Raw genomic sequence first — 26,178 nt, forward strand, 5'->3', positions numbered from 1 at the left:
CTTCATTGCCACGCTGATGAGCACAGTGTGTAACAGGCCCTGGGGATCCTCCACGGCTGCTGGAGGGAGCAGGTGCTGCTGGCAGATACCGGGGAAGCCTGTGCTGTTGTTTACTGACTCGCTCTTCCTTGCAACTAATAAAAAAAACCCAAACCTGTTTAAAAAAAAAAGGGGGGGGGGGTTTCCTTGTATGCACCTGCTTTTCCAAAGGCTGTGCAGTTGGTGGAAAGCAAATGAGGTCTCACAAGAAGTGGATGGGAGGATGTAAGCAAGCCTGCTGCCAGGCCTGTCCCTCCATCCCCTGGATGCCAACGGTGCTGGGCTGGCTGCTACCTGTAGCTTGTGCCTCTTCGGCAGCAGTCTCCTCTCTTCCAGCTCTGGTCTGTGCTCAGCAGAGCAGCCTGTGAGCCCCGGCACAGGGTGCCCTTCTCCTCCCCCTGCATGGCTTGGTGCCCCGTCTCTAAATGAGGGTGTCCCCTGTGCTGGTGGCTCTGTTGCCTCCCATGTCTGTCAGTGGCGGTGACTCACCTCTGCTAGCCTCTTTGGGATGTGCTGTGTGTCCACCTTGGTCCTGCTGCTCTGGGTGCTGGTCTGTCCACAAAACAAAGGGATTTGCCACCCTGCTGCCTTCCCTGTCAGTGAGAGCATGCAAGCTGGCCATGCCCGTGCCCTGTGAATTTAAGGGATTCCTTGGTGTGGCTCTGTCTCTGTTCATGAAGTGGGGAACTTAACCAGGTGTGTCTGCTAATACAAGAAATCAGCTGACTTGTGTCAGGAAGCAGGGGTATGACTTGAGAGACCGGCTCTGGTAACTAAGGTTGCTGAGCAGCCATCATCCATCTAGCTGTGTTTCAAAGGTGTATTGAGTGGGTACAGCCAAAAGAGCCTGCTCAGAAATGGAGACGGTGGCTGAGAGGGTGGATATGGAAAGCACAACCTTGTGGTGCTCATGCATCGTACCACACCAGCAAACTACACTCTGAGGGTCCTCGAGGTGATTTTTCCAGAATTGAGAAAAATCCCATGTAGCCTAAATTGAGGCGTTAGCAAAGAACTTAAAAGGTTGTGAGATGATGCAAATCCAGGGTGCAGAACGGTGCTCAGGTCCTGTGGGGAACACCTTTCCTATTGGCAATCATGGGAAGCATCTCAATGAGTTCAGCTTCAGTCTACTGCCAGCATATGGCTTAGGTCTGTAGGCTTTTCCAAAATTGCCACAGTAAGCTCTAAACTGTTTGGAAATTTATGAGACTCGGGTTGAATAAATCCCATGCCATTTACCAAAGAAACAGATACTTGATTTTTTAAATTTTTTTTTTTTTTAGAAATGCCATTCAGAAAATTACATGGGATTAGAGGTTTCATCTGGTCCTGGGGGAAAAAAATCCCAGTTCTGCTGTGCCAGGGCCCCAGGGTGATGGACTTCTGTGGTAGCTTGGGAACACTGCTCTAGAGCACTTCCACAGTTTTTAATGGGTGCCCCCTGTTTTGAAAACCATTAAGTGCAGAGGTTTACTGGCCATTAATTTGTGCAGCATAGTGTTTCATGCATCACAGAAAACAAGATGAGCCCGTGTCCTAGAGAATTTCTAGGTAAAATCAGTGGTTCACAGGTACCTGTGTGCAAGCGCAAAGCAGCGGACATCCTTGTACTTGGTTCTTCCTGACAGGCTAGACCACAGATTGTTTCCTGTGGTCAGGAGCCACATCTAAGAGTTTAGAGAAAACATATGCAAGTTGGGGACCTTGTAGCTAAAAAAAAAATATACATTTCAGATGAGATTAGTGCTTACTAGAAAAAAAAGCTAAGGAAGGATATAGGTTAGAGATGTGTTTGCATGCATGCTCAGCTTAGGCAAATAATGTGATGGTTCACAGTGGTTTTGATGCTGTGTTTTACAGGGGGTGCTGAAGCACTGCCTTTTGAAGCAGCTCAGTTTTGTTACCCACCTGAAATGACTATCTTTCTAAGACTTATTTCAAAACTTGCAGTAGACAAGGTGAAAAGCACCCCATCCTTTGAATGGTTTCACTTCTGTGTATGAGAGAAGGGCACCTCCCCATGCTACCCTCAGCTGCTACTGTTGGTGGCATTTCTCACTGGTAGTTAATACTCAACCACAATGTCCACAGAAAGTCTAGATTTCAACAATTATTTCTGTAGCTTGACAATGTCTTTTTCAAGAGTGGCAAGGGAGGGGCAGGAAAGGGGAGATTTACTTTGTATTGCCTCAAAAAAGCTAAACAACCGTAAGCCACATAGTATCGATCTGACCTTCATCTAAGTCAAACACAACATGAAATCTACTGTAGATGTATTAAACAATTGCTGCATAATTATATTCTGCTCTTCCCTACTGAACTGTAAAGCAGAAGTAAGTTGAACATCTCAGATGATCTAAGGAGTTTGCTTGCAAAAATGTTTTGTTCCTGCTTTCTTGTTGTGCAGATTCAGGACCCGACTGTGTTCTGTGTGCAGGTGCAGCATGGTGTGGTGAGCTGTTACTGTAATGTCCATAATTGTTGTTTGTCCCATTCCTTCCTCACCTGTATTTGCAGTCTCACTTCTAGGGTATTGCTGTGCATTAAACAAATGAGCTAGTGAGCTGTTCAGGGCTCTTCGCTGTTTTGTCCTGGTTTATTTTGAATTCATTTAGGATCCAATAAGATGTTTGAGTAGTCCAATACAACTGATTCTGTGAGGATTTATCATCGGTAACTTTTTTTGTGATTGTGTTGCTCACCTGCTTTGATTAGATCTAGTTCTTCACAGCTAGGCTTTATAAGTCAAAATATGTTTTCACCTTAATGATCATCTTATTTTTCACTGTCACTGATAATTGCATCAGGTGATATTTGTGCTTCTATGACATGTTGTGTAACCCCCCCACTTAGTTCTCTCCATGATGGAGACTGGCCACTTTATGCTTTCATTTTCTATCTTTAGTAGTTAGTTTATATTCCAGGAGAGAACATCCCTCTTGGCCTGTGGCTGTTTGCCTTTGAAGGGTCAATGACGTTACGATAACGGCGAAGTACAACAGTACCTAGGAAAGGGTGCACTAGGGTTACTTTGCATCTTTCAAGAACGCCACGTTGCCTGTTATGTTGTTAGTGATTTGTTTGAGTTACCAAGGCTGGCCGATGGTTAGTGGTGCTAGGAGGCTAAAGTACCTTCCTGGGCAAAAAAAGCCCCACTGATAACCAAAGCAGCTGTGGGCTTTGATAGCTTAATAAAGGGAGGGGGGTCAGAGACATAGCCTCAGTGATGTTTAAACTTGATGCCATTTTAATGGTTAGCCATGGTCACTTAAAATCTTCACTGGGAAGATGGTGTTGACTTAACGCCTATGGCAGGTGCAGTCAGTTCAGCTGTACTATGTTAGCAGCCCATCGGAGTGTGATGGTGGTAATGCAGTGGAGCCTGTTGTCTGGAGGGGCAGTGCTCCTAGGGTGTCATCTTCCCACTGCCCTTTGCAATGAGACCTTGAGTAATGGATTTTCATGACTCTGCCTGGGAGGCAAGGCCTGTAATGGCATACTAATTTTAGTCACCTAACATAGAAGGCTAGTGGATTGCTCTTGGCACTGTATACTGGCTTCTTGACGGGACTTTCTTTGTGTTGATTCGGGTCTGGTACAATTTTTGAAAGATAAGTGCAATTCTTTGTCATGCATGAGGTAGGAATTAAGTTCCTGTGTTGACTCTACCACATTTCTCTTCAGAAGATAAAGACCTGGAGTAGGATATGTGTCAAGGATGGGTGGATTTTTATAGGGCTCACATGTGGTTTTAAAGACTTTAGACCTAGAGATGGAGCAGATGTTGTTCAGGCACACTTGTTCTTGCTGTCACTTTCAATGGAGTAGCAATGGGCAGCAGTGGGGCTGGGTAGAGTCTCCTTAAAAACTGTGGGTGAGGTGGTTTTTGAGCCTGCCCTCTTGTTAAAGCTGGAAAAAACAGCTTTTGGGAAACATGGTTATGCAGTGTGCAGTTACACTGCTGCTAGCGTGCTTCTGCTGCACTGGATGGTGTGCAGTTATCTCTGTGTACTGCAATGTTAACAGCCCATTGCATGTCAGGCCGTCTTTAACACTTTTGCTCTTACAGCTTTGCAAGTCTTGAGCCCAGAAATCCTTGCCTAAATTTAGATGTAGCCACAGCACAATGCTGAAATACGATGATGTGTCCTGTTGAGTAAGTAGGCAGTATGTGCTACAATGAGACACCCAGCTTGCGTAGTGTATCTTGCATGGCACCTCTCCCTTCCTTCCTCCCTCAGCTTGGAAGAGCCGCGGTGGATGGCTGCCACGGCATTAATCCGTTAACTAACATTCATATGGCCAGAGAAACAGGCAGTGCTTTTGTGCCATGATTTCACTTGCAAGACTTCCCTTTGTGCCCAGGTAAACAGACAGAGGACCTCTGAGGGCTCCTGTCACAGTAGTTACAAAGCCAGGTCTCAGCCTTCAAGACTTCATGAAGAACACATGCTTCCCTGGGTGGTTGCAGCATGTGGAGAGCTGCCAAGTTCTCTGTTAAATTCAGACAAGTGGGATAGAGATGAAGAGCGGCACACGGGCCCTTTAAGAACAAACTGGCAAAAGAAGAGCTCAGTATTTAAATTTAGAGCAGACGAAGAGGGGAAAAATTCCCTGCAGCATCTGGTTTATATTACTGCTCTCTGCTTCAGTAGAGGGTGTGTTTACAGTGAAGCTCTCTGGTGTGTAGCGAGGAGGGTGCTCAAGCTGTTTGTTTCTGGGGGACTCGGAGTTCAGGGTATGCCTTGCAGCTACCCTCATGTCCTCCCTTTGGCCTCCTTAACTAATCTCGGCTGCTGAGCAGAGTGGAGAGGTGCCCTGTTGGGTCTGAAGCGTCTAAGCACAGCACTCTGTCTTCCAGGGCTCTCCAACAACACTCACTGTCCTGGCTGCTTCCCATTTTGCTCAGCCTAGAAATGGAGGCAAATAGTCCCCCGATTATGAATTTATGTGGACAGTGACTGGTGGCTACCTACAAAGACTATAAAATTGCTGATGCATCTGTGTCCTGGCTGTTGTAATGCTTTGAACAGTGCCGGTCACTTCTGACTTGTTCCAAATGCAAGGTTGAAGCTCAGCGTGGGAGGTGGAAAGAGCAGAAGGATGGCTGGATTTTAGTTGTGGTGGAATTTTCGTGTGTGTGTCTGTGTTGTTTATTAAAACGTGGTTTGTGGTCTCTGAGCAGTTTCAGCAGAACTGAGTGCCAAAAGGAAACCTGAACATAGTAACATTAATGGAGCGACCTACTTGTCAGAAAGCAGTAGAGCTTTGCAGAGGTGGTGCTATGCACAGGTCTGTGGTAACCCATGCAAATGCCCCCTTCCACCAGTAGCTTGTGCATCCTGTATCAGTGTATCTCCCTGAGGACTGCACACCTCCAGTCACATATGATGTAAAAGTACAGTCACTGGACTCAGCAGTGAGCTCCTGTGCTCTGTTTGGCAGGCAGGGATGTTAAAAATTGTGAATTCAGTAATAAGATAATTGTATTGCAAGATTTCATTGTGTTGAAGGATAAAATACAATTTTTTTCTAGTCCTAGAGCTGAGAAAAAATAATTCCTAATCACCACAGGGCTGGTGATCGTTTCAGTGTCTGCTATTTGAAACTTTTGGGAATAGATGCCATATGCTTCCAGGCAGAAGGAAGAGGAATGGAAAATTCTGGATTTATGTTCATATATAATACAGATTTTTCATATGGTCATTTTCTCCAGCTGCTGCTGGACCAAAGCCTGTTGCCACCACTGCCAGACTGAGATTAAAGCTTGTAACACAAATAAACTCTTACCCCAGCTATTTCCACAAATTCCCTCATCCAAGAAAACACAAAACTGGTCCCCACCTCCCCTTTTTCTTCCTCCTGACCTAGGAAGAATCAGACGCATTTCTCATCTTGGGATTTTCATCATCCCTTCTCTTTAAACAGCAGCAAAGGCAAATAACAATCTTTGCCTGACTCCATTCAAATCAGTTCCCCTCAACTACCAGTCATCTTTTGTAACTGAATGCATTTCCCTACACATGAATCATAAGTTAAACTCTACCCTTGGCTCTCTGCCATCCTCTTCCAACCAACTACCATCTTTCAAACTGCTATGTTCATTTCCCAGTGACTGTCCACCTAGGGGCAACCTGCTAGCAGCAGGGAGAAAATACCTTTTCTACACTTAACTGCATGGTTGATGGCAAAACTGGCAGCACTGTGTGTGTGCCCTGTTTTCTTGATAATGCTTTGGGAAACACTGGTAGCTAGGGGGATGTTCAGCATTTACTGCAAGGAGCCAGTCCTTCTCAAACTGTTGGAAATGTTCTTTGACCAAAATGCATATAGTCTTTAACTGTAGTATACAACACTTTTTTTGTTGTTGCTGTTTGTTTGGTTTTTTTTAAAGTGAAAAGTATGTTTTCAGTGGGGCAAAAGCGATACTGGGGTAACTTGTTTGTTTGGATTTTGTTGGTTCTTCTGGATTATTTTTTAACACCACCCCACCCCCCCCCCCCCCCCAAATACTGGAAATCCCAATATTTTGGCCAGCTTCCTTTTCCTTCTGCAAAATACAACGGAACTATTAGCTGCATACCCAAATGTATCTGTGAGGCGGTTTCCAAAGGGAATTGCATCTCCCATGATTTACACACATCAGACTCCTGTAAAGTACCATTCTATTTGGTAGCTTATTGTGGAAGATGCCATTAAATTAACATAATATTTCTGCACAGTAGAATAAAAAGGGAGCTTGAGGCATCTGAACTACATCTCCTGAAAGGCATCACAGTTCCTCTGCCAAAGCAAAATCCTGCAACTTCTGACAGAGTATTCCTCTTATTATATGTGCCCTTGCTGAAAACAGGCCCTTTTCTATAGAGCAGGAAAAAGATGTCTGATTCACTCTAACTAATATTTCAAATTGTCAGAGCTATCCTGAAACTCACTCACACTTTTCTAAAAAGGTGAAATTTGCAGCAGTTGGTTGGGAACGCTCACGATTTAGTCAGAGTGTAGCTGGAAGTATGGTTAGGGTTGAAGTGGAGCTACAGAAAGGAAGGGAAGATCTTAACAACTTCAATTGTTAAGTAATGTAGAAATGTCTGAAGAAAATTTAATTTTAACTTTGTTTCCAGTGGGATTTTGCTCTTCTTTCTTCTCTTTTTCCCAAGATAATGCTTGCATTAATGCACAGCATCTTGGGACATTTGACATGGCAAATAAGAATTGTCCCAATCCTCTTTCTTCCTGCCTAAAGCTGGTCAAAAAAATGGATATCTGGCGCTTTTTATTGAAAATAGCTAACACACCATTAACTCAAAGGTGTATTCATTTTCCTTGATGAAAGTACCTGCTTTTTCTCCTCAGATCTCTCTTCCAGTTCTCTGCCTACCTGAAAGCTCCTCCTTAGAGAGGGAAAAGATTGGGGTGTTTTTCCTCTCATCCCTTAACTGGGAGTGCTGAGCTTTGGAAACAGTGCAAACTTTTTTATACCCAGTGTGATGCCGCCTCCTGGCCCGCTGAAGCAGGCACCTTTTGTACCAATGGCCTTTCCTATAAATGGAAAAGCTCTGGGTGTGTGCAGAGCACAGTGGGGAAAAAAAATTAAAAATCTAGTGCTGGCACTCACCATCCAGTTTACATCATCCATCCTCTCTTGTGGTGAGCTCTTTGACCTCATCTCCTAGAAATGAGCAAATGCAAGAATGTGAACGTGTCTGTGGCTAGGACTTAAATCACACTCTGTCCTCAGTCACTGGAGTTGTTACAGCTCCTGCCTTCAGATTATTCATAGGCTTTCCTGACTACCCTGCCAAGTGAATTTCCCCAGCCAGATACAGTAGTGTGGTGTTACTAATCTAGGTTACATTTGGGCTTCTCGTGTCTTTCCAGAGGGTGACTGAAGAGTAGAGCGTTTACAGAAGGTGATCCTGGGCTGGTCCCCAAGGCCTCACCAGTCAATGGGCATATCCATCTGCCGAGGGCATTGATGCTGGGGCTTGTCTCCCTGCCCATCCCCTTGTGCTCCTGTTTCTCGGAGAACGTTGTCTGAAGCCTTCAGCTCTCTGAGGCAGAAAAGCAGAAACAGCAAACACTTCCTGATGGGCTGAACTTGGCTGGTAGCAGTGTTTTCCTCCCAGCTCTTTCTGCAGTGTGGTTCCCCCCATGTTCCTTTAGGTTTTCCTGTCATCAGGACAGTGAAAATTTTGCTGCTAAGTTTAAAAAGAGATCAAATTTTTCCCGTTAGTGTCTGGCAAAGTGTTCCGCGTGTCTGCTTTGAAATAACGCAGCAGTTCCTTACGGCTCCTTTTGACTTGGTTGGAGTCACCAGACTTTCTGTCGTTCTGCTGCTGTCCCCCACAGTGCAGGGCCTGATCCCAGCCGCCTGCAGTCAGTTGAAACATTCTCTTTGGTAGCCTTTGGGTCAAGTCCAGAAAGTTTGCTGACTGTGTTTCCCAGGCTTCACCTAGGGCAGCTGCTCTAACAGGCTCAACACCCTCCCAAAGTATTGCAGATCCCTGGTGCATATGTCTTTAAGCTTCACTTCCTTTCTTCCTTTTCATAAAAGTTCTGGAAAACTAGACTGTAAAACCACAGCATGAGTTTTTTAAAGAATAATTGATACCAATAGATACTAGCTCAGAGCTACTGTGCTACCTAGAACTGAAACTGCTTTTCCTAATGGTTTAGTTTGAAAAAAAGATCAAAGGAAGAAAAAAAAAAACACCAAAAAAACCAACCAGACTTGAGTGTTGCTCTTTTCCTTTTAATCCTTGATAACAGTTGCACATCTGACTTCTTTTAGAGAGAGTTTCTTGCTTTGATAAACTGCATAAACAGTTTCAAGACAAACAAAATAATTAAGGTCAGATTAGATAAAAATATGAGGTTTTGGTCATAAGATCGAGAAAGTCTTTAAAGACTTTAAAGACATCCCCTTAAGTTAGGTCATATTCTGCTTAGTTTCCCGGTCTGGAGTCTTGGTGGCTATGGGCAGGGCAATGGAGTATGAGTTTGGAGCAAAGACAGCAAATGGGGAGAAGCAGAGAAGTGCTGTGCTCCCTTCAGCCAGGTGTTCTGTTGGCTGAGCCAGCATTGCCTCTGTCTCTCTTAATGCAGTTGCTGCTCTCTTGGGGTGTCTGAAACGGTGAACCACAGCAGTCTGTAACAAAGCTCCTGCTGTAATTATCTCCTATCATAACTTTTAATCTTCAACTGCCTTTTTTTCATACTTTGCTTTAAAAGATCTCCATCCTGGTCTGAACACACCTGCTGGCAAGACCTGACCTGACCTCCTCTGCTTCTTTGCTCCACTGCAGTACGCAGCCTCTGTTCCCATGCTTTCTATGTACTAATCTCTGCAGATGGGCTGTGCTGTGGACCTCTGGTACAGCTCCTTCGTTGGATAGCCCTTGCCAAGCCGTGTTTTCGTACTATCACTGTTTCTGGTACCTTGGCTCAGACACCTCTACTCTGGTTTTCACTGTGCTGTCCAGGTGTACCCACAGACTTGGCACAGATTCCTCAAAGCACATCTCAGCACCAGTCAGGGCTATATATGCTGAATGAACATACAAAATCCCATCACTTGCAGTGCCTGTGGTGTTAAGGTGGTGTTAAAAACTTGCAGTGGCATGCAGATGCCTTAGGGCCTGTGAGGATGCTCACTAATTAGACCACTCCTTGGGCTGTGATGCACGCTGAGAAATAGCTTGCTCCTCAGTGCTAGTGTAGACAGTTTAAATCCTGTTTTATCCTAGCTTTTAGATGACACATTCATACCTCAGCAAGGAATATGTCTTAAGATCCCAGAAAAGACAATCTTCATTATCTCACCACCCACAGTAGCTTTAGCACTTTCAGTATCCAATTAAAAATAAGTCACAATGCTATTCAATTTTAAATATGACTGTTACCTTAATAAATACCCTTCCCCACAACCACAGGACATGCAGACACTGATAGATATGAATTTGTGGTGGTGGTAGCTGTTCAATGTGCTGGATATTTAAACTATAACTGAAAACACTGTTGAACCTACAGCTGTACAAACGTGTGTGCCCACCTAACAGTTACAGCCTAGGAGAGATGCCTGTGGTCAACTCCCAGTAATTCACTGAGGATGATCATCCTGACATAACTTGTCTGTGCTCTGTTGAAGGCCTGCAGGTTCAATGAGACACGTAGTGGACACGCTGGCAAGCTTGTGCCACAGTAAGGACCTACTTCTCTTCATGCATGAGAAGGTGCAGATCGCAGAACAATCCCTATTATCTGTTCTGGCTTCTCAGAGATAACAGCAGTAAAAAGTGACAACTGCTGCTGTGTGTGTGAATGAAAGGGGCACACCTACTTAGGGGTAGGTAGAGGAGCTTCTCCATCTCACCATCTCTCCATTGGTCTGGGTTGCAGCAGTGGAGGTGGGAGAGAGAAGGCACACTGGGGTGGTCCCTGTTCAAACTTCCTGAGGCTCAGTTGTGTATTTTGTCTTTTAGAAGGCATTAACTGCTCATGTAGATTAGCAGTGGGACTTTTTTTGTAGTGCCTTTAAGTAAACATTCAATATCTCTCCTATACCCAGATCAGTTAAATCCTTTCATCCAACAATAGATGTGACATTCCCTACTCTGAGCTGACATTTCATTTCCCTCCAGAATGGCTGATGGATCTTCCATACAGCTCCCACACAGGCTCTCAATTATCTTTTGTCTGATTAATGGCAACATCCTTTTTTTTTTCCTGTCCTCAGTGAAGCAATCCAATAATGCTCACCCAAACACCTGCAGTGATAATTTTTGTCACCCATCACTTACAAATATGCCCTTTAGTTCATGTCTCTCCAGTAGCACCCTTTCTTCACCTTGTTAAATACGAGGTACCCATCTTTGTTTTCAAGGCCCCATGTTGCCTCTTCAATTTTTCTCGTCTCTCCACTGTCAGATGTCAGCTCTCAACTCTATCAGCCCCTGATGCCAACTGTCTGCTCATTACATTTTCAAATAAATGCTTTCTTGCTCTTGTTTGTGCTGCCTCTCTCGCTTAGGAGTAATCTGCTATACACAACCACAGTTTTGCTGTTTCCCCTCCGGTTAGGCTGCCAGCACTAACTGCATGGGCCAAGCTAGAGCAAATTGCACCATGGCAGCAGGATGTTACTTTTGAGAACAAGGTGATGGCACCAAAACATAACATGATAGTACCAAACACTGGAGAGTGTGAGGGGATCAGTCCTGTGATCTCACCTAGGAGACTGCTGTTTGGACAGTTACATAGCTTGTAGGGATTGTGAACTGTGTTTTGCTTTTATCAGATAGGGTCAGTCTTTTTTTTTTTTATTAATAAATCTCTTTAGTTTCCTATGATCTTAGTAAAGAACATGACAAGAGGTAGGTTGTGGGTGTGCTGAGACCACTGCCAACCACCCTGACTAACGCCACCTCGATGTTCTGAGATGCACTGTCTCCACCCTCATCTCGAAGCCTCATACTGAAAGTGCCATCTCAACCCATCTTCAGGGCCCTTACTTCTATACTCATCTTGTCCCAGGAGCTATTTCTTTAATTTTGGAAAATCCTGTATTAAATGAATGATCTTAACAATTGCAGACCTTTTCTAAAAGGTGAATCCTCTGAAGCTGGGACTGATGCGCTTCACAGCCGCAAGTGAACGTGAGAGCTCTGAGCATTGACAGCACATTGAGTCAGGGACAGTGATTATGGTCAAAGGGACAAATGTATCCAGAAGTCTTATTTTCTTTCTGTATGTTTTAGCTAAGAGTTTGTGTCACCAGTGATGGGAATGAAGCCCAAATACGTAGCCTTCAGAAATTCTGTTGGACACAGGTATCCTGATTCCTTGCTCTTTGTCAGGGACCTCTCAGGCTTCATGCCAAACACTGCTTTGGAGTCCCTTTCTCACTCAAAATGCAGCTATAGATTCTTTTAGTCAGGATACTTGCCATCATCCCTTATAAAACCAGATTATTTCAAATTTTTTGTTTCCTAGAGCTGCAGAGTCACTAAAGTTCTGCAGCCTGAAAAGCCTGTGGCAGTGCTTTGTGCTAATTTTGCAGCATTCATACAGAGCAGCACGCAAATGCATTAAGTTGTTTCAATTATTCAGCCTGTTTACTTAGCTCTGTATTTAGAAAGCCTGGATAAATGAAGCTTCCCCTTCCTCCCTTCCCCTTCATCAGCAAAGTAAACAGCTGAGGAAGAGCCACAGAGCAACACCTGTGAATCCTGCCAGGAAGCTGAAGGCAGCAGCTCCTCAGGACAGCAGTGTGTGAGGTGGAGATGACTGCTCTGGGCAGTGCTACACGTCTCTGAACCTACGCTGCAGATGGGCTTTTGGCCAGATCGGCTCCTGCACTGCTGGCTTTGTGGACGTCCTGTAAACTGGTGACCCCCGCCCTGCCCCATGAGAGCAGAAGCAGGAGACAGATCTTCAGCAGAGCAGTTGTGTTAATGTCTGCCTGTGGAGCAATGGGAGTGCATGGGAGGGAGGGTGCTTTCCTGCCCTGCTTTGAGTTGGAAGAAGTCTTGTGCCTTTGTCCCGTGCTCTCAGGCAAGCCAGAGCTGGAGGTGGTCCACATGGCCTGATTTGTGTGGCAGTACTAGGTGTTTGCTGTCTCCCCCCCACCCCCCAGCCTTTTCCCTGGATCAAGTGGGTCACGCTTCACCATGAAATTGGTACTGGGTCTGAATAAACCCTCTGAGAGAGTCTGGCTGGGTGGTGGGGTGTAAAGTGCAGGCCTGCCATCAGGGACATAAGGCTGCTCATGAAGGCTTTCATCCTGGTGTCCTGGCCCAGTCCTGTGCTGGACATTTGCCGTTCAACCTTCATGGATCAAACAGTCTTGCTTTCAGTGGTTTGTTGCCACTTTTCAGTCCGTAAATAGTTGCATCCTAGTACTCAGTAAAATGATTTCTTCCAGTATGTTTTAAAATGCTATAAAGTATTTGGGAAGCTCAGCATATAAAGTGCAGAGATAGGCTCTGTTTAATTTTTGTTACGAGACAGCTTGAAACAAATTGACATTTATGAACTGATTTCTTAGGAGAGAGAAGAGTATAATGAAGTCTTGCTAGCCTGAGCTTCACAATAAACTATAAAAGACTGTACTTTTATATACTAGCCAGTTGGTTGTCTTGTATAGTTTTTTGCATGGTTTTTGCATGTCTGAAGACTTCTTGTAAGTTCTTCGTTATTAGTGCTTCCTGGTAACTCTGGGATAAAGAGAGCTTGTACTTTACTGATCTGAAATGCCAGCCAACTCATTGACTTAATGGTCAGTAGCTTTCAAATGCCAGAAGCAGATTCTTCCTGAAATAATGAATGCTGTAGCAGAAATGGAGTTAAAGGCTCCAGAGGCACAAATGTAGAGAAGAACAAATATTTACCCTGTGTGGGACAGGAAGTGTGCTGGATTGAGATTTCTGCCCTCACCACTTTAGCCTGTTATTAGCTAGTAAAAGGGATTGTTCTGACTCCAAAGCAGTTAATACCATGCCAGCAGAAAACCAACGTGGAAGGAACTCTGCCTTTTTCTTCCTCTGTCTTCCAGGAGAGGAGAATTAAAAATTGTGTAAGATGTTGAGAACTGTAGTCCACTGAGCAAAAATGAAAACTTCTACACTGAATTTACTTTTTTAGTTTGGTTTTATTTTCCCTATGTAATGGTTCCTAGCACCTCTGGACAAGGATAGGCTTTGGTGGTGAACTTCACATCCCAGTGGGATCCAGCCTGGCTTATGCAGTTAGTTTGGCCAGGAGCTCTTACTGCTGTGATGATGTTCTCATCCAGAGCTGTGGAGACAGGTTTTGGGAAGTGGCTAAGAAGCAGTGACTGAACTCTGTGTTTCCAAGTTGCAGGGGCTGTATCAAACGTGAGGAAACTTAGAGTTTTCCTTTTCAGCCTTGGTATTTCCTTATGCAGCCACCAAATGGTTCTTTAGGTGGATGCTGATAATACACAATATAATGTAATGATACCCCCCGTTTTCAGGATGTAGTACTTTAGAAGCAGCGTGGGCTATATTTCATCTTTCAGCTACACTTTGGACTCAGCAGCTGCAATTAAACCAGAACAGGACATTACCACTGATGCTAGTAGTACTAAACTCCTTTTGTGGAGGTGGTGAATTAGTGCTGTGAGTTTCTGTAATGATGCCTTCTGAATATCCATTTCATTCCTTTGGCCAACTGCATTGGAATGCAAAGCTCTTCTTTGTGCAGTGTTGGTCTTGTTGACCATCGTGTCTATAATTCTTTAAAGGTCAGCTGATGATAGTGTGACTCTTCAACACAAACCAATTTCTTTAAACCAGTCCCGTGTCCTGGAGAGCAGGCTTGAAGAGTAAATACTGAAAGGGTTTATCAAATGCCTTTCTTCTTTTCAAAATTGTTAGGTTCAAATGCAAAGCAACATGCAGTGGAGGTATTTCAGGTTAGAAGATGAAATTGGAGGTTATGGCAAATTTTGACTGATCTCTTAATTCACATTCAAGCAAAAGGCACTTTTTGCGCCTCCCTGGACTTGTGATGAAGTTTGTGTAGAGGATCTCCAATCCCTAGAGCTCCTCTGTGGGGAGAGGACATCCATTTGTGAGTATTTTTGGGCATCTTAGCAGACATCCAAGTACACCAAGGAGTAAACCAAGATATGTATGTAGAGGTGAGGGCTGTAGGGCTGCACTTCCCACATCGCAGCTGAAAACCACTGACATGTATGTGGGTAAGGCTTCTGTCACTTGCAGCCTGTGGGCACAGAAACTATTCAGTGGGCCAGGAGACTGTGTTCTGGCTTATCTGGTCACAGTTGTACTTCATGAAGGGCCCTTTCAACACCCAGCTTTCTTCACTAGGGTTGTTGGCATGATCCTTCTTGTCCAGCCACAGCCTTTCTTGTGCCAAGGTGTTGACAGCATCCAGGAGTACTTTGCAATTACTCCCTAATTAACTGAGCACCTCCTTGTCAGCTTATACCACAGCCTTGGACAGGAAAAGAAGCCACAACCAAGTCTGTCTTTTGAGTCGGTGTTGAGTTTAGGAAAGCCGACAAGCAGCCACCCATGAGACCCCTGCAATTCTTCCAAGTGCTTTAAGGTGTGACAGGAGGATTCTGAGAAGATGATGCCACAGAAACTGTCAGAGCAATAGCACCAGGAAGGGGAAAATCACATGATACCCAGGGGGTTAATGCTTTTAATGAATTCGTGCTGAGTGCAGGGAAAATTGGACTGTACGGTTGAGATTTGTTTCATGGCCTGTCCAGCCTTTCGGTCCAAACACTTCTGATTAATAAGCTAATGATGGCCTAGTCTGTGTGTTCAAGGAGCAAGAGAGAGATTTGTGGTGACTGTGGGTTAGCATCCTCCTTACCTGATACAGTATATTCAGCTCCCAGACTACCAAGGTGGAAAGGACCCATTTTGGGGCAGCTGGAACTGCTTTATCACTAATTCTGTTGCTTAGAAAACCCTGCGTGTGCAGCAGTTTTCTGCTTGCTTTTCATAAACTGTTAGTCATTATTAGCAGAGTGCTTCAGTTGATGTTCCAGATAATTTCATTTAAACAAAATTCCTTGCAGTGTGGAACCAGCTGCAGAATTTGTTGCAAGAATTAGCAGATCTGGCTCAGCAGTCCTGTAATGCATGGTGTTGTAGTGAGCAGGCACTGTGGAGAGTTGGCTTTCAGGCCAGGCAGGGAATGCAGCCTGGCCGAGTGGTCAGAAGCCCAGGTGCACTCCTCTGAACACATGACTAGCAGAAGAGCAGCACTTGCAGCTGGGTAAATTGATTTTGTTTTCCAGCTGTGCCTGATGTATTGTTTGAATATCCTACTTTCTTTTTTTGGTCACTCGAAAGGGAGTCTGCCTGTCTTTTCCCCTACAACGCTAGAACAAAGTGTGGGCCAGCACCCACAGCTTTCAGCCTGTTCAAGACCTCACTTTGCAGAGCACATGTGCAGACAGTGTAAAGCTGTGCTACTGGGCCTCATTTGTGTGCTAGCAGCTCCATCCCCTTTGTAACAGGAGCCAAACCTTTGTGGATGCATCTCAACAGCAGAGCAGTGTTGAAATACTTGCTTAAAATTCATCCCCCAGCATAAATGCAAAGGAGGGTGCCCTGGTGGCTGTGAACACTGCCTCTCTTTGAGTGCACTGGTGGTGTTCAGGAGGGGCAGTGCTCCAGTGAATTCTTTCTTTGGTTTCTTAAGCCAGACCTTTCTCCTGTCAGAAAGGAGGCAAGCAGCACTGCTCTGGCTCAATTACAGCTTCTCCAGGGCTGTTAGACGAATACCGCAGTCTCTTGGCTGTGTCAGAAAGTTTACACTCACCCATGGAAAGCAGGGCTGCATGGAAGAGTGATTTAGCAGGGAGAGAAGTAAAGAGCATCTGGAAAGGTCAGATAAAGCTGTAATGTCACTGTCGCAGCCACAAAGAAACAAAACTGCCCATTTATTTTTTTTTTTAATATCTGTTATTTATATAGTTGCGGTAGCTTCAACATTTACATTGCTAAAATTGTTCAGCAGCTGAAGTGCCTTATGACTGTTTTCTTGCAGCAAAGAACCCTCTAGATGTGAGCGGTGTCATGGCACGGCTTCTTTCCAGGCAGAAGCATTCTTTAAACTTCAAAATGCTGACTTACCGTCCACTTCCCCAGGTTTCAGGAACGTTGCCTGAGCCACTTTGGTACCAGAAAGGTACTGAATTTGTAAAGGATAGTGTGAAGAGGAAAGGTTATTGGCCTTCAGAAACAAAAGCAAAAGTTTGGGAAGTGCAAAGGGTACCAGAGAGTGCATGTGGAATACAGGGGGACCCAAAGGTAGGTTTGCCATTGGCAGGACTGGAAGGAGCCAGCTGAAGATGGTATCTCATTAGAGCTTTGGTTGCGGGACCTCCAGCAATCACCTAACTGTTGTTTTTAGTGAACTCATGCCTGGGCAAGGGTTAATACAGTGAACTCTGAAGAAGCAGGGACTTTTCACGGTGTGTCAGAAAAAGGATGTGGTGCCTGTTTAAGTAAGTAAGTAGGGAGGCTTGTAGAGGTTACCCAGCAGCAAACCTGCCTCATATGCAGTAGAACAGTTAATCTATTTACTTGCTTTTAGTAACACTTGTTATTCTTTTTATTATCTGACAAGTTATGTTGTGGTAGAATACAAAGGTCCTATTGTTTGTACAGCACCCAGAACACAAATAGCAAGACGTGATCTTAGTGTGAGGGATCTTACTGATGAAGCTGGGGTGTAAAAAAAGGAAGCTACAAATCACAGTTAGATGGGAGTGGGGGGCGCAGAAAGCAGTGGTGAGCAATACCTGGATGTACATGCAAACACACACAAGCTCCTTCATCGGGCATCCTCCACTGTGAATACTGAATAAGAGGCAGATCTGCAGGGGGGTCCTGGCGATCTGTTGTGTCCAAAAATGAAAGTAAGAATGCAATATATGGAAAGATCAAAGGGACAAGAAACCCAGCTCTGTTTGCACCTCTTGTGCAGTTACCATAGCAAATTTATGGTGTGAGATTTGTATAAAGAAAATCCAGTTGATGGAATGTTTTTGTGCTGTTATTTATAAGTAGTTTTCCAGCTCTGTGAAATTTCCATAAGCCTCAGGATTAGCAGAGTATTTGTTTCCTCGTCTTTGGGACAAGGAGCTAGAGGTAATCAGGAGAATAATATCCAGGCTTCTGCATCTGCAGGCAGCAAGGAAGCACATCTGCTGTCTCAGAGTAGTGGTTTGAGCTTGTGACTGAGGAGACTGTGCTTCCCTCCTGGCAGTGTGTTTCTGCCCTCCAAACTGGGGGGCAGAAATGAGATACCATAAGTTGGGGTGAGGTACCATACCATGAGATACCATAACCTCACCTCACCCAGCAAACAACAGGTGGGGTTTTTTCTGTCTGGCTGTGCTCAGGGCTGGGCCTGTGCCAGAAGGACCACTGGTTGCCCTCAGCAGCCCTTTCCACTTTTGAAAGCTTGTTTGCTGGTGGTGGGCAGCACAGCAGGGCTTACTAGCCACCCCAAGCCAGTTGCCACTGCTAGCTGTGACTCAGGGCATCGGGAGGAGCAGCTCTGTGTTGCCCAGAAGGTGGATGGGGTGAGTGGGTGGTTTTGGTAGGTTTCCTAGAATAACAAAAAGGATCCTGTGCAGATGCTTGAAGCCAAGTCAGTAAAAATGGCTCCAAACAAGATTGCCAGGATTGCAAGACCCAGCGGACAGCAAAAATTTCAGCTCTTCCTTCTTCTCTTGCTCCCCCCAGCTTTTCTGCCACATGTCTTCAGGCCTTCTCCTCCTAGCTGTTAATCTCCTTCCAATTTACTACTTTGAAGTAAGAAGATACTTTTTAATCCTGTGCAGTATATGCAGGAAATGCAACGTAAAGCTGTTTTCTGGTTATTGTGTTTTGATGGATGTTGCTCTGGATTGGTCTGTGAAGAATATAGTTTGTGAATCTCATTGCAGTTATTAAAAGCATTCATAATCCCGCTTTCTTTTAAAACAGCCTAATGCATCCACACTGGGCTGCTGGTTGTAGCTGTTCCCATACACTGTTGTGCTGCTTATAGTATTGTGCTTATTGATGTTCATGTAGGACCTGAAGGGTGCCTTGAGAAAAATGTCTGCACATCTGGGAGTTGTCTAGTGGGAACTGCATGTGCTCTATCTATTAACCCTTCACGGTCCATGTCCTTGAGGAGCTGAGGTGTCAGCTCTGCTGCTGATGGCTAATGGCAATGTTTTTCAGAATCATCTCCCTTCAGCATGTCTGAGGCTGTGATGTGGTGGCAGTGGCTCCAGCAGAGAAGTTGGAGTGTTGGCTCTGGGACTTACTTTTCCACCAAGCCCTAGGTGACTCTTACAGCAATAAAAATACTCTCATTGATCTGGTTATCCTGCCGTTTATAATCAAAGTTTAGAAGATTTATGGTTTTCTTTTAATTTCATCTGTTTTTCTTAGAAAATTAGACCCAGTTTCCCTCTTTCCACCCTCAAAATGTGCTAAGCGATGCCCAGTTGAGCTATACCAGAATTATCCATGATTTAAAGCAGAACTTTCTGATCAGGTTTGGGCTGATGGAAAACAAAACGGAAATGGCTTCAGAGAAATCGTACAAGAAATAAAAGTGCAGCCTTGTGGCCTATGAGTTAGATCTCAGGCTTCCTCCTCAATTCAGTGCAGATTTTGTAATGTGACTGGCCCTAGGTCACTAGCGCTAGGTATCTTGCTTTCCAAATATGAGAAGGAGGTTTGTGGGCATCCACAACGTTCCTGACATAACTTGGTCTCATACTTTGATATGGGATGATGATGTAGCATCTGAAAGTATCTCTGCTGTCATTTGCCCCTCTAGAGGAGTGAAGGAGCCTGGCTGCAAAGGGGGGAGCCAAGTAAATGAACCTCTTCTCACATAATACAGCACAGGCAGTGGAATGAAGAAAATAGTGCCAAAAGGATGTCCTTAGGATACAGGGCCATTTTCAAATAAAACCGCTCTTACTTGAAAAAAACTCCACTTTTATTTCTCAGGGGAATAACAATAAAAAGCAATAAAAGGTGCTTAATGACTGACTTTTTTTTAAAGCTTCCAATTCTGGAAGGAAACCAGACCATGTTGAAAAAAGATATCCCAGACTTTCACAATACATGCGTCCGTCCAAAGGGCCATTGCCATGAAAGTATTAACAGCTGCACTGTTATCCTGCTCCATCCCACAGCCCTGGAGGAGAGCAAGGCCAGAGCGCAGCACTGGGAAGCTTGGCAGCTGTTGAGCAATGCTTTTTCCAAGAAAAGATTCTGCTGCATTATTTGTAGTTGTGTCGGCATGAGTGCAAGCAAGTTAGTAGAGGAAGCCCAGCTTCCAGACAAATAAGAACAAACCCTGATGCTCTTTGCCGTTTGAGGTAATCTTTCTTTTGAAACCCTGTGCATGCTGTAAGCAGCAGCGAAGCACTTCTGAGTTTTTGGCATGCCGTGCTTCAGTATCAGCTGAATCCTTTCTGCTGCAGACAACAGCCTAAGATGGCATGACTGCTGTGGTCCACTCCACCCTCCTGCTTGGCCCATATATGCCAAATTTTCTCTTGGAGAGGCTTGTTAGACTGTGCTGAACTGTCTCCATGCGCTACTGAGCAGAAGACATAGCCTTACCAAAGGAAGTAAACAGTCCTTTGCTGGGTCAGTGAGTTGAATTGGCTCTGGGAGCACATCTGGGAGAGGACGGGAAGAAAGACCTCCTTTCCTTGTGGTAGCACTGAGCTTTTAGAGCCACTGGTTTTTTGAGTAACCTCACCCTTCTATTTGAAGAGTGATTGAAGGGTTATCAGTTTGTACAAAGCAAAGGGTTTACTTGGTGTCCTATTCAAACACTGTGAAACACATTCGTTAGCACTTGGACAAACATGTCTGCCTTAAAAGAACTAGTTGCTACCATTTACTCTTCAAACAGTGCTTTTGTGTCAAACAGCTTCTGCATCTCCAGGTTTGGCCCTTTGATTCACCTGTGTAAGACCATGCCACCCAGAGGTGTCTGAGGTGGTTTATATTTGCTTTTTGTCGTTTGACCATCAATTGGTAGCAGTTACTTTTTCAGAGCTGTTCATATGGTGCTTTTTTTGAGGTAATCCCTACTATCACATCTCTTGGACAAGACAGTCCTCTTCCCCATCAGTGCCCCACATGCCTGTTGTTCAGAACACGGGCTAACAGATGGCAACCACAAAAAATGTGTCTTCTCATCAGTTGTGGTGAAATTCATTTCTATCACATGAGAGATCCTCTTATCCTGACCACTTGAGGTCAGAAGGAGTTTCCAAAAAGAGTTTTGTTTAGCCTGAATGTCACTGGCTGTGTTGTAGTTTGGACCTCAGTCCCTCCCATGCTTCAAACTCATATTATTACTCCATTGGTAGTACATAATATCACTAATTACAGACTGGCTGTGATTTCTATCTTTGATGTGGCTGCAATGATCCGCTGCGAGAGGCTTTCAAATAGTGGGAGTTTGGGATTGTGCTAGACAGTAGTGTTGCTAAGTAATGCTTACTTTTATCCTTTCTAGGACCTGCACTTCTGCTGAGATGAGTGATAGCATCGTTATTCAGAAAGCATTTACTCCTCCACATGAGGGGGCAGGGAAGGTGGGACAGTCATGCGGCGGGGGGAGGTCTGCTTAGCAGCAACTCGGTGAGAAAGGAGGCAGCGGGCCAGACGCTACTGGGATGTGGTTTGTATCGCTGAGGAGTTCAGCACACTGTCCCTCAGTGTCTGAGGGCTGCAATGTTTGCTGGGGATGGAGTAAACCAGAGGCAGGCAGCCATAGGAGGATGGTCCTGTTTTTATCAAGCACCTGTCCGGAGATGAGAAGATCTGGAATGCTGTTTTCCTTCCGTTCTCCTTCACGTTATGTTATGTCATTTAACAGCACTGGAGTCCCTAGCAATCTGAGCACTTAGCATGCCTTAAAATCAGTTTCAAGGTATTCTAAACCAAACACAAAACATAGGGGCCTCTCCAGAAAATCAGACATGCTGGAGCTTTGAAGTGACTGCCTCGCTCAGACTTCCTCTGTCGTGGGCACACCCTGCAACTTTTTTTCATATTTAGGTGCTAACGCTTCTGTTCCACAAGGACAGCGGGTGGAAAGATGATAACCTAACCAGCATTTAAATCTGTGTCGTGGTATCTAGCAGCATTGCTTTGGTTGTGAACTGTTTGGCTTCTGGGAAGATTACTGACTGCCTCTTCTTTTTTTTTTTTTTTTTTCTCTCTCTTTCTTTCTTTCCTGTGTTTTAGACATTTACAGCATGGTGTAATTCTCACCTCCGCAAGGCTGGGACACAGATTGAGAACATAGAGGAAGATTTCAGGGATGGTCTTAAACTCATGTTACTTCTGGAAGTCATTTCAGGTGAGAGAGGTTCTGTGTGGTGCTCTCAAGTGTCCTGAGCATCTCTGTTTGGAAATCTGTCCTCTCCCTTTCTTACAGAATAGGGACAACAAGGGTTGTAATGCTGCAGACTTTGCTGGAATATAAGAACAGCTGCTTCCTGATTCAGAACAAATTTCCCCCTAATGAATATCTTGTCTCCAGCAGTGACCATTAATGTGCTTTTGGAATGTACTCCAAGCCTCATGGCTTGTGCAGGCAGCCCATTGCATTCCTGCTCCTGCCTCTCTGCTCCCCTCTGCCTGTCAGGAATGCGCAGCCTCCTGTGAAGGCTGGAGCAATGGCTCTCACTGCTTGGCAGGCTCTGGGAAGTGTGAGAAAGCTGCATTGGCAAATCATACCAAAGCCACATGACAGTGGGAATAGGATAGTAGTTATTGGAAGAAGGGAGTCAAAACTGTAAGTCTTCTGTGTCCTTCAGTTTCAGCTGTGACTGAAGTTTTTTCCATTCTAGTTTCAATCTGAACTCAGTGCTTAAGCCTTCAGGGGAAAAAAAAGTCCCAAACAAAAGCAAAATCTCAGAAAACCCAGTCTGAAATAGAAACAGTAGCATAAACAAGTTAGGTCTGATGTGTTTTCACTCCCTATCACAAATGTCCTACTACACGACAGATATCTCCTAGGGATTATTTCATATAAGTAGTAATACCTGTTGATGTGCTGATTAAATAAATACCTTAATAAAGTATTGTGGGAGGCATCATGGGGGGTAAAGATAGTATGTATGAAACTGGGATTGTATGCTCACAGACCTTCTTTTGATGGCTTTTGAGCCAGTAATAGCAACCCAGTGACTTGCACTCCCGACCTTCTTGGTACGTTTTCCAATAAAATTGCCTTGATAGAAGCGCTCGGATTGCCTTCCCTCTGCCTCTCCTTTTCTTTCCTTCCCCTTTTCCAGCTCCTGCAGACGCTGTCACTGTATGTGTTTTTCAGAATTTATGGCAATAGGATAAAACCTCAAGGGTTTTGCCCATGCTAGTGGTTTGGAGGGATCAGAGTTCAAAATACTATCAGAGCTTTGCAGCACACTCATTGCTTCTGCTGTGCCTGTAAGAAATGAGGTAGCAAATTCCTATTAGTTTATTTTCTGTATTTGTGTTCCCTTGCAGAGGAGGGGCTGCAGCCTGGAAGCAGGGACAAGTGGACCTTAGTGGCTTAGTTTCTAATCACTGAACTGGAGGACAGGGGAGAGAAGCATGAACAGGGGAGGGCAGATGAGGCTCAGTGCTAAAGCAGGGGGCCTCATATCTCTGCTTAATTTCCTTGCCTCATCTCCCACTCTTCCTCTACTGTTGTCCCTTTGGGGGCCCACTGGCAGGCCCTGGCAGACCCCCCTCAGTTTGCGAAGAAGTTAATGGCTTCTGAATGCCCTGGTGGTGTGGGCACAGCTGCAGAGTGGCTCTGTGCCCACAGCCTGTTGATAGATGACCAGTGGGCAAAGGCATGGGGAGCAGCTGTGGGCTGCATCCCACCAGAGGCTATGGTCCTTCACACACTTAAGGACTGAGCATCCTTTTCTTAGAGCCAGCAGAAGCTAGAACCACAGTTCTCCTAGGTACAGCGGCAAAAGAGGAGAAATTTAGCACAGTTGTGTCTTCTCCATTTAATTTCCATAATTGGCAGTTCCATTTCCAGTTGTGAGTCCTACTGCTCTTACGGAGCCTCCTTCCAGCTGCTGGCTCTGCTAGTAGCCCCTCTGGCTCATAGCTGGGGTAGCAGCAGCCCAACCTAGGAGCAGCAAGAGGGTAAGGAGTCTCCCAGTGGTTGGCAAGGGCTTGCCTGTACGTTCCTGCCACAGTTCCCACTGATCACCTGCCAACAGGATGCATCTCTGGATGGCTCTTAGCTCTCCAGTTCCAGCTTCTGGCCTTTCCTTTCAGCTCTTGGTTCATTCCGTGCCTCCTCCTTCCCATATTTTGGGGGACTGCAGAGCTGTTGGCAGGGTTGCTTTGTGGCAGGCTGATCTTTTACTCTAACCCAGAGGGTGATGGCCGTAAGAGCCTTCAGCTGCGAGAGCACTGGGCTGGGCTGGCCAAGAGCTGTGTGAAGCCGAATGCCTCCTCTGCCTGGCCAGGGTGTGTGGGAGTGAGGGAGTGCTATCTTCCTCTGCCCCGTTACAGTGGTGGCTGCTGCCGTGGGAGGAAGGATGGAGCCTGCATCAGGGAAGCTGCTGGAGACCCGAGGGAGGGAGAGGGACTGTGCTGCTGGGGCTGTGGAAGGCCTGTTGTAGGGCAGACCCTCCTGTGCGTCCTGGGGGACATGTCACTGCCAGGCAGGTAGGAAGCAGTTTTTCCATCTGATGCAACTTTCCAAAATATGGGAGGCAATGATGTTATGCAAGAGGAGAGCAGCTGGGTTTTATTCAGCCTGGTACCTTCTGGACCTGTGCTGCCAGTGGGTCCCCTCCCAGCCCAATCAGAGCCCCTCGGTCCCCCAGCCACTGTGCGGTCGGGGAAGCTCCGTGGACAGTCCTGGGACTTCCTCATTGCCAGTCTCTCCCATTAGCCTCTGTGGTGGGAAGTAACAATTGGGGGCCTCGTAGAAATTGCCCCGAAAGACACACTTTCATTTTTCACCGCATGCATTTCCTTCCCCTGACAAAGCCATTTTAAAAGTAACACTACAAGACTGAAAAAGGCTAAGGTCATGTTTAATACTTCTAAAGTTATAAGGCTTTTCTTTTCCCCACCCCCAAAGGAATGACTAATTGAATTTTTTCCTAAACAAATTTGCTGTAAACAACTTCTATGCCAACACTTCCTTACATTGTTTGGCTTTTAAACCACAGCCTTGGGCTGGTACATGAGAATCGGAGAATGAAAGCAAGTAGACCATTTTCATTGTCTCAGCTGGGAGAAGTACTGAGAAATAACGCAATGATGCAAATAGCTGCAAGTAGAACATATTTCTAGCAGGCTTCCCTTTTAACAGTCTACATCATTAATAGTGTATGGCATGGAACCAGATGAAGCTTTTCTCTGGTAATCTAAATTTGTAATAAAGTCCAAGTCTAAAGGAAATAGCCATTGGGTTTTGAGACACTTTTATTCCAAATAAAATTATTCTAAAACAAGTATCTTATTGTGGTGTTCGAGAGAGGGAGACTGCAGTTCTGCAATCACCGTCAATTGCTTGAGGATTGCACTGCTGTCAGAGGGGAACAATCCTGCTCTCCCCAGTGCTGGGGAGAGCAGTTCAGATGCTCTCCCTTGCATTGGCAGTGCACATGCGGCCACAAGGTGAATTGGATCAGCTTGCTGTTCCAGCTGAAACCTAATCTCTTGTCTTTGTTTTTCTTTTTGCAAGGCTAGTTTACAGTCACATGAGCTGAAGAAAATGGTTATTTTTTAGCTGGCTCAACCCGTTTGTTGACATTTGACAGCACAACTCTGTTTAAGTCCGTTGTGAAACTACATGTAAAAATGCCATTGTAAAACTGTCGCAAAAAATGCTTCCACTTCTATTTAGAATGACTAGCATTATCCAAGTGGAAAAAGAAAGCAATGTACCATGATGTGTACTTGAGGCTCCATTAAAGCAAAAGAGATTTTTTTAATCCTAGGGTGGAGGTTGTACCATAAATACATCTTTTTACTTAAATTGTCAGACATCAGTGTTTCATTTTGAAAGTGAATCTGGTTTTATCCTTGAGCTTGAGAGCTAATGGCACCAACCTACGGTAATCACTGAAACACTTTTAAAGAAAGGATTTTCATTTCCAGCCTTTTTTTCTTTGTTAGGGCATGGCTAGGGAGACAATCTGTTTTTTTCCATTTTAGATTTTCCTCACTCCTTTGTTAGGAAACAAGCCATCCAGTTTTAGTATGAAAAATGGTTCTTTAAAAAGTACTTTTCTGTCTCACTCTTAAGCCTCAAATAAAGGTTTTGCGTCAGCTTGCATTGACTTAAATATTAAGGTTCGAGATACAGCAGGAGACACTTGGTACTGAATAGTTCAGGTCAGTAATTACGTGCCTAGACTTGCCCAACTGATCTCCTTTTAATTATCTCATAACTTTTTTTCCAAAATGCAAAACCTGCTTGCATTTTGTTTAGATTTTTTTGGTGTTCTGCAGCTTATGATCTGAAAGCAGCTGCTCTGTTCATTTTTTGGTGGTGTGTGTCACATACAGGTGGTCCCTGATGCCTTGTCTTATTTATCTAGCAGAGGTGCCTTTGAAA

The 26,178-nt window shown here is 44.9% G+C and overlaps 1 protein-coding gene across 6 annotated transcripts in view; it reads left to right on the plus strand.

The window, feature by feature from the left end:
* Positions 1–26,178, plus strand: part of ACTN1 (actinin alpha 1) — a 91,123-nt gene that overhangs the window by 21,544 nt on the left and 43,401 nt on the right. For all 6 annotated transcript variants that reach the window (XM_037394382.1, XM_037394386.1, XM_037394384.1 and 3 more), the window contains exon 2: positions 21,840–21,954. In XM_037394382.1, coding sequence (XP_037250279.1) covers positions 21,840–21,954 — 115 coding nt within the window. The remainder of the gene's footprint in view (positions 1–21,839; positions 21,955–26,178) is intronic.

The sequence above is a fragment of the Falco rusticolus genome, chromosome 7, assembly GCF_015220075.1.
Source record: "Falco rusticolus isolate bFalRus1 chromosome 7, bFalRus1.pri, whole genome shotgun sequence".
NCBI classification, from domain to species: domain Eukaryota; kingdom Metazoa; phylum Chordata; class Aves; order Falconiformes; family Falconidae; genus Falco; species Falco rusticolus.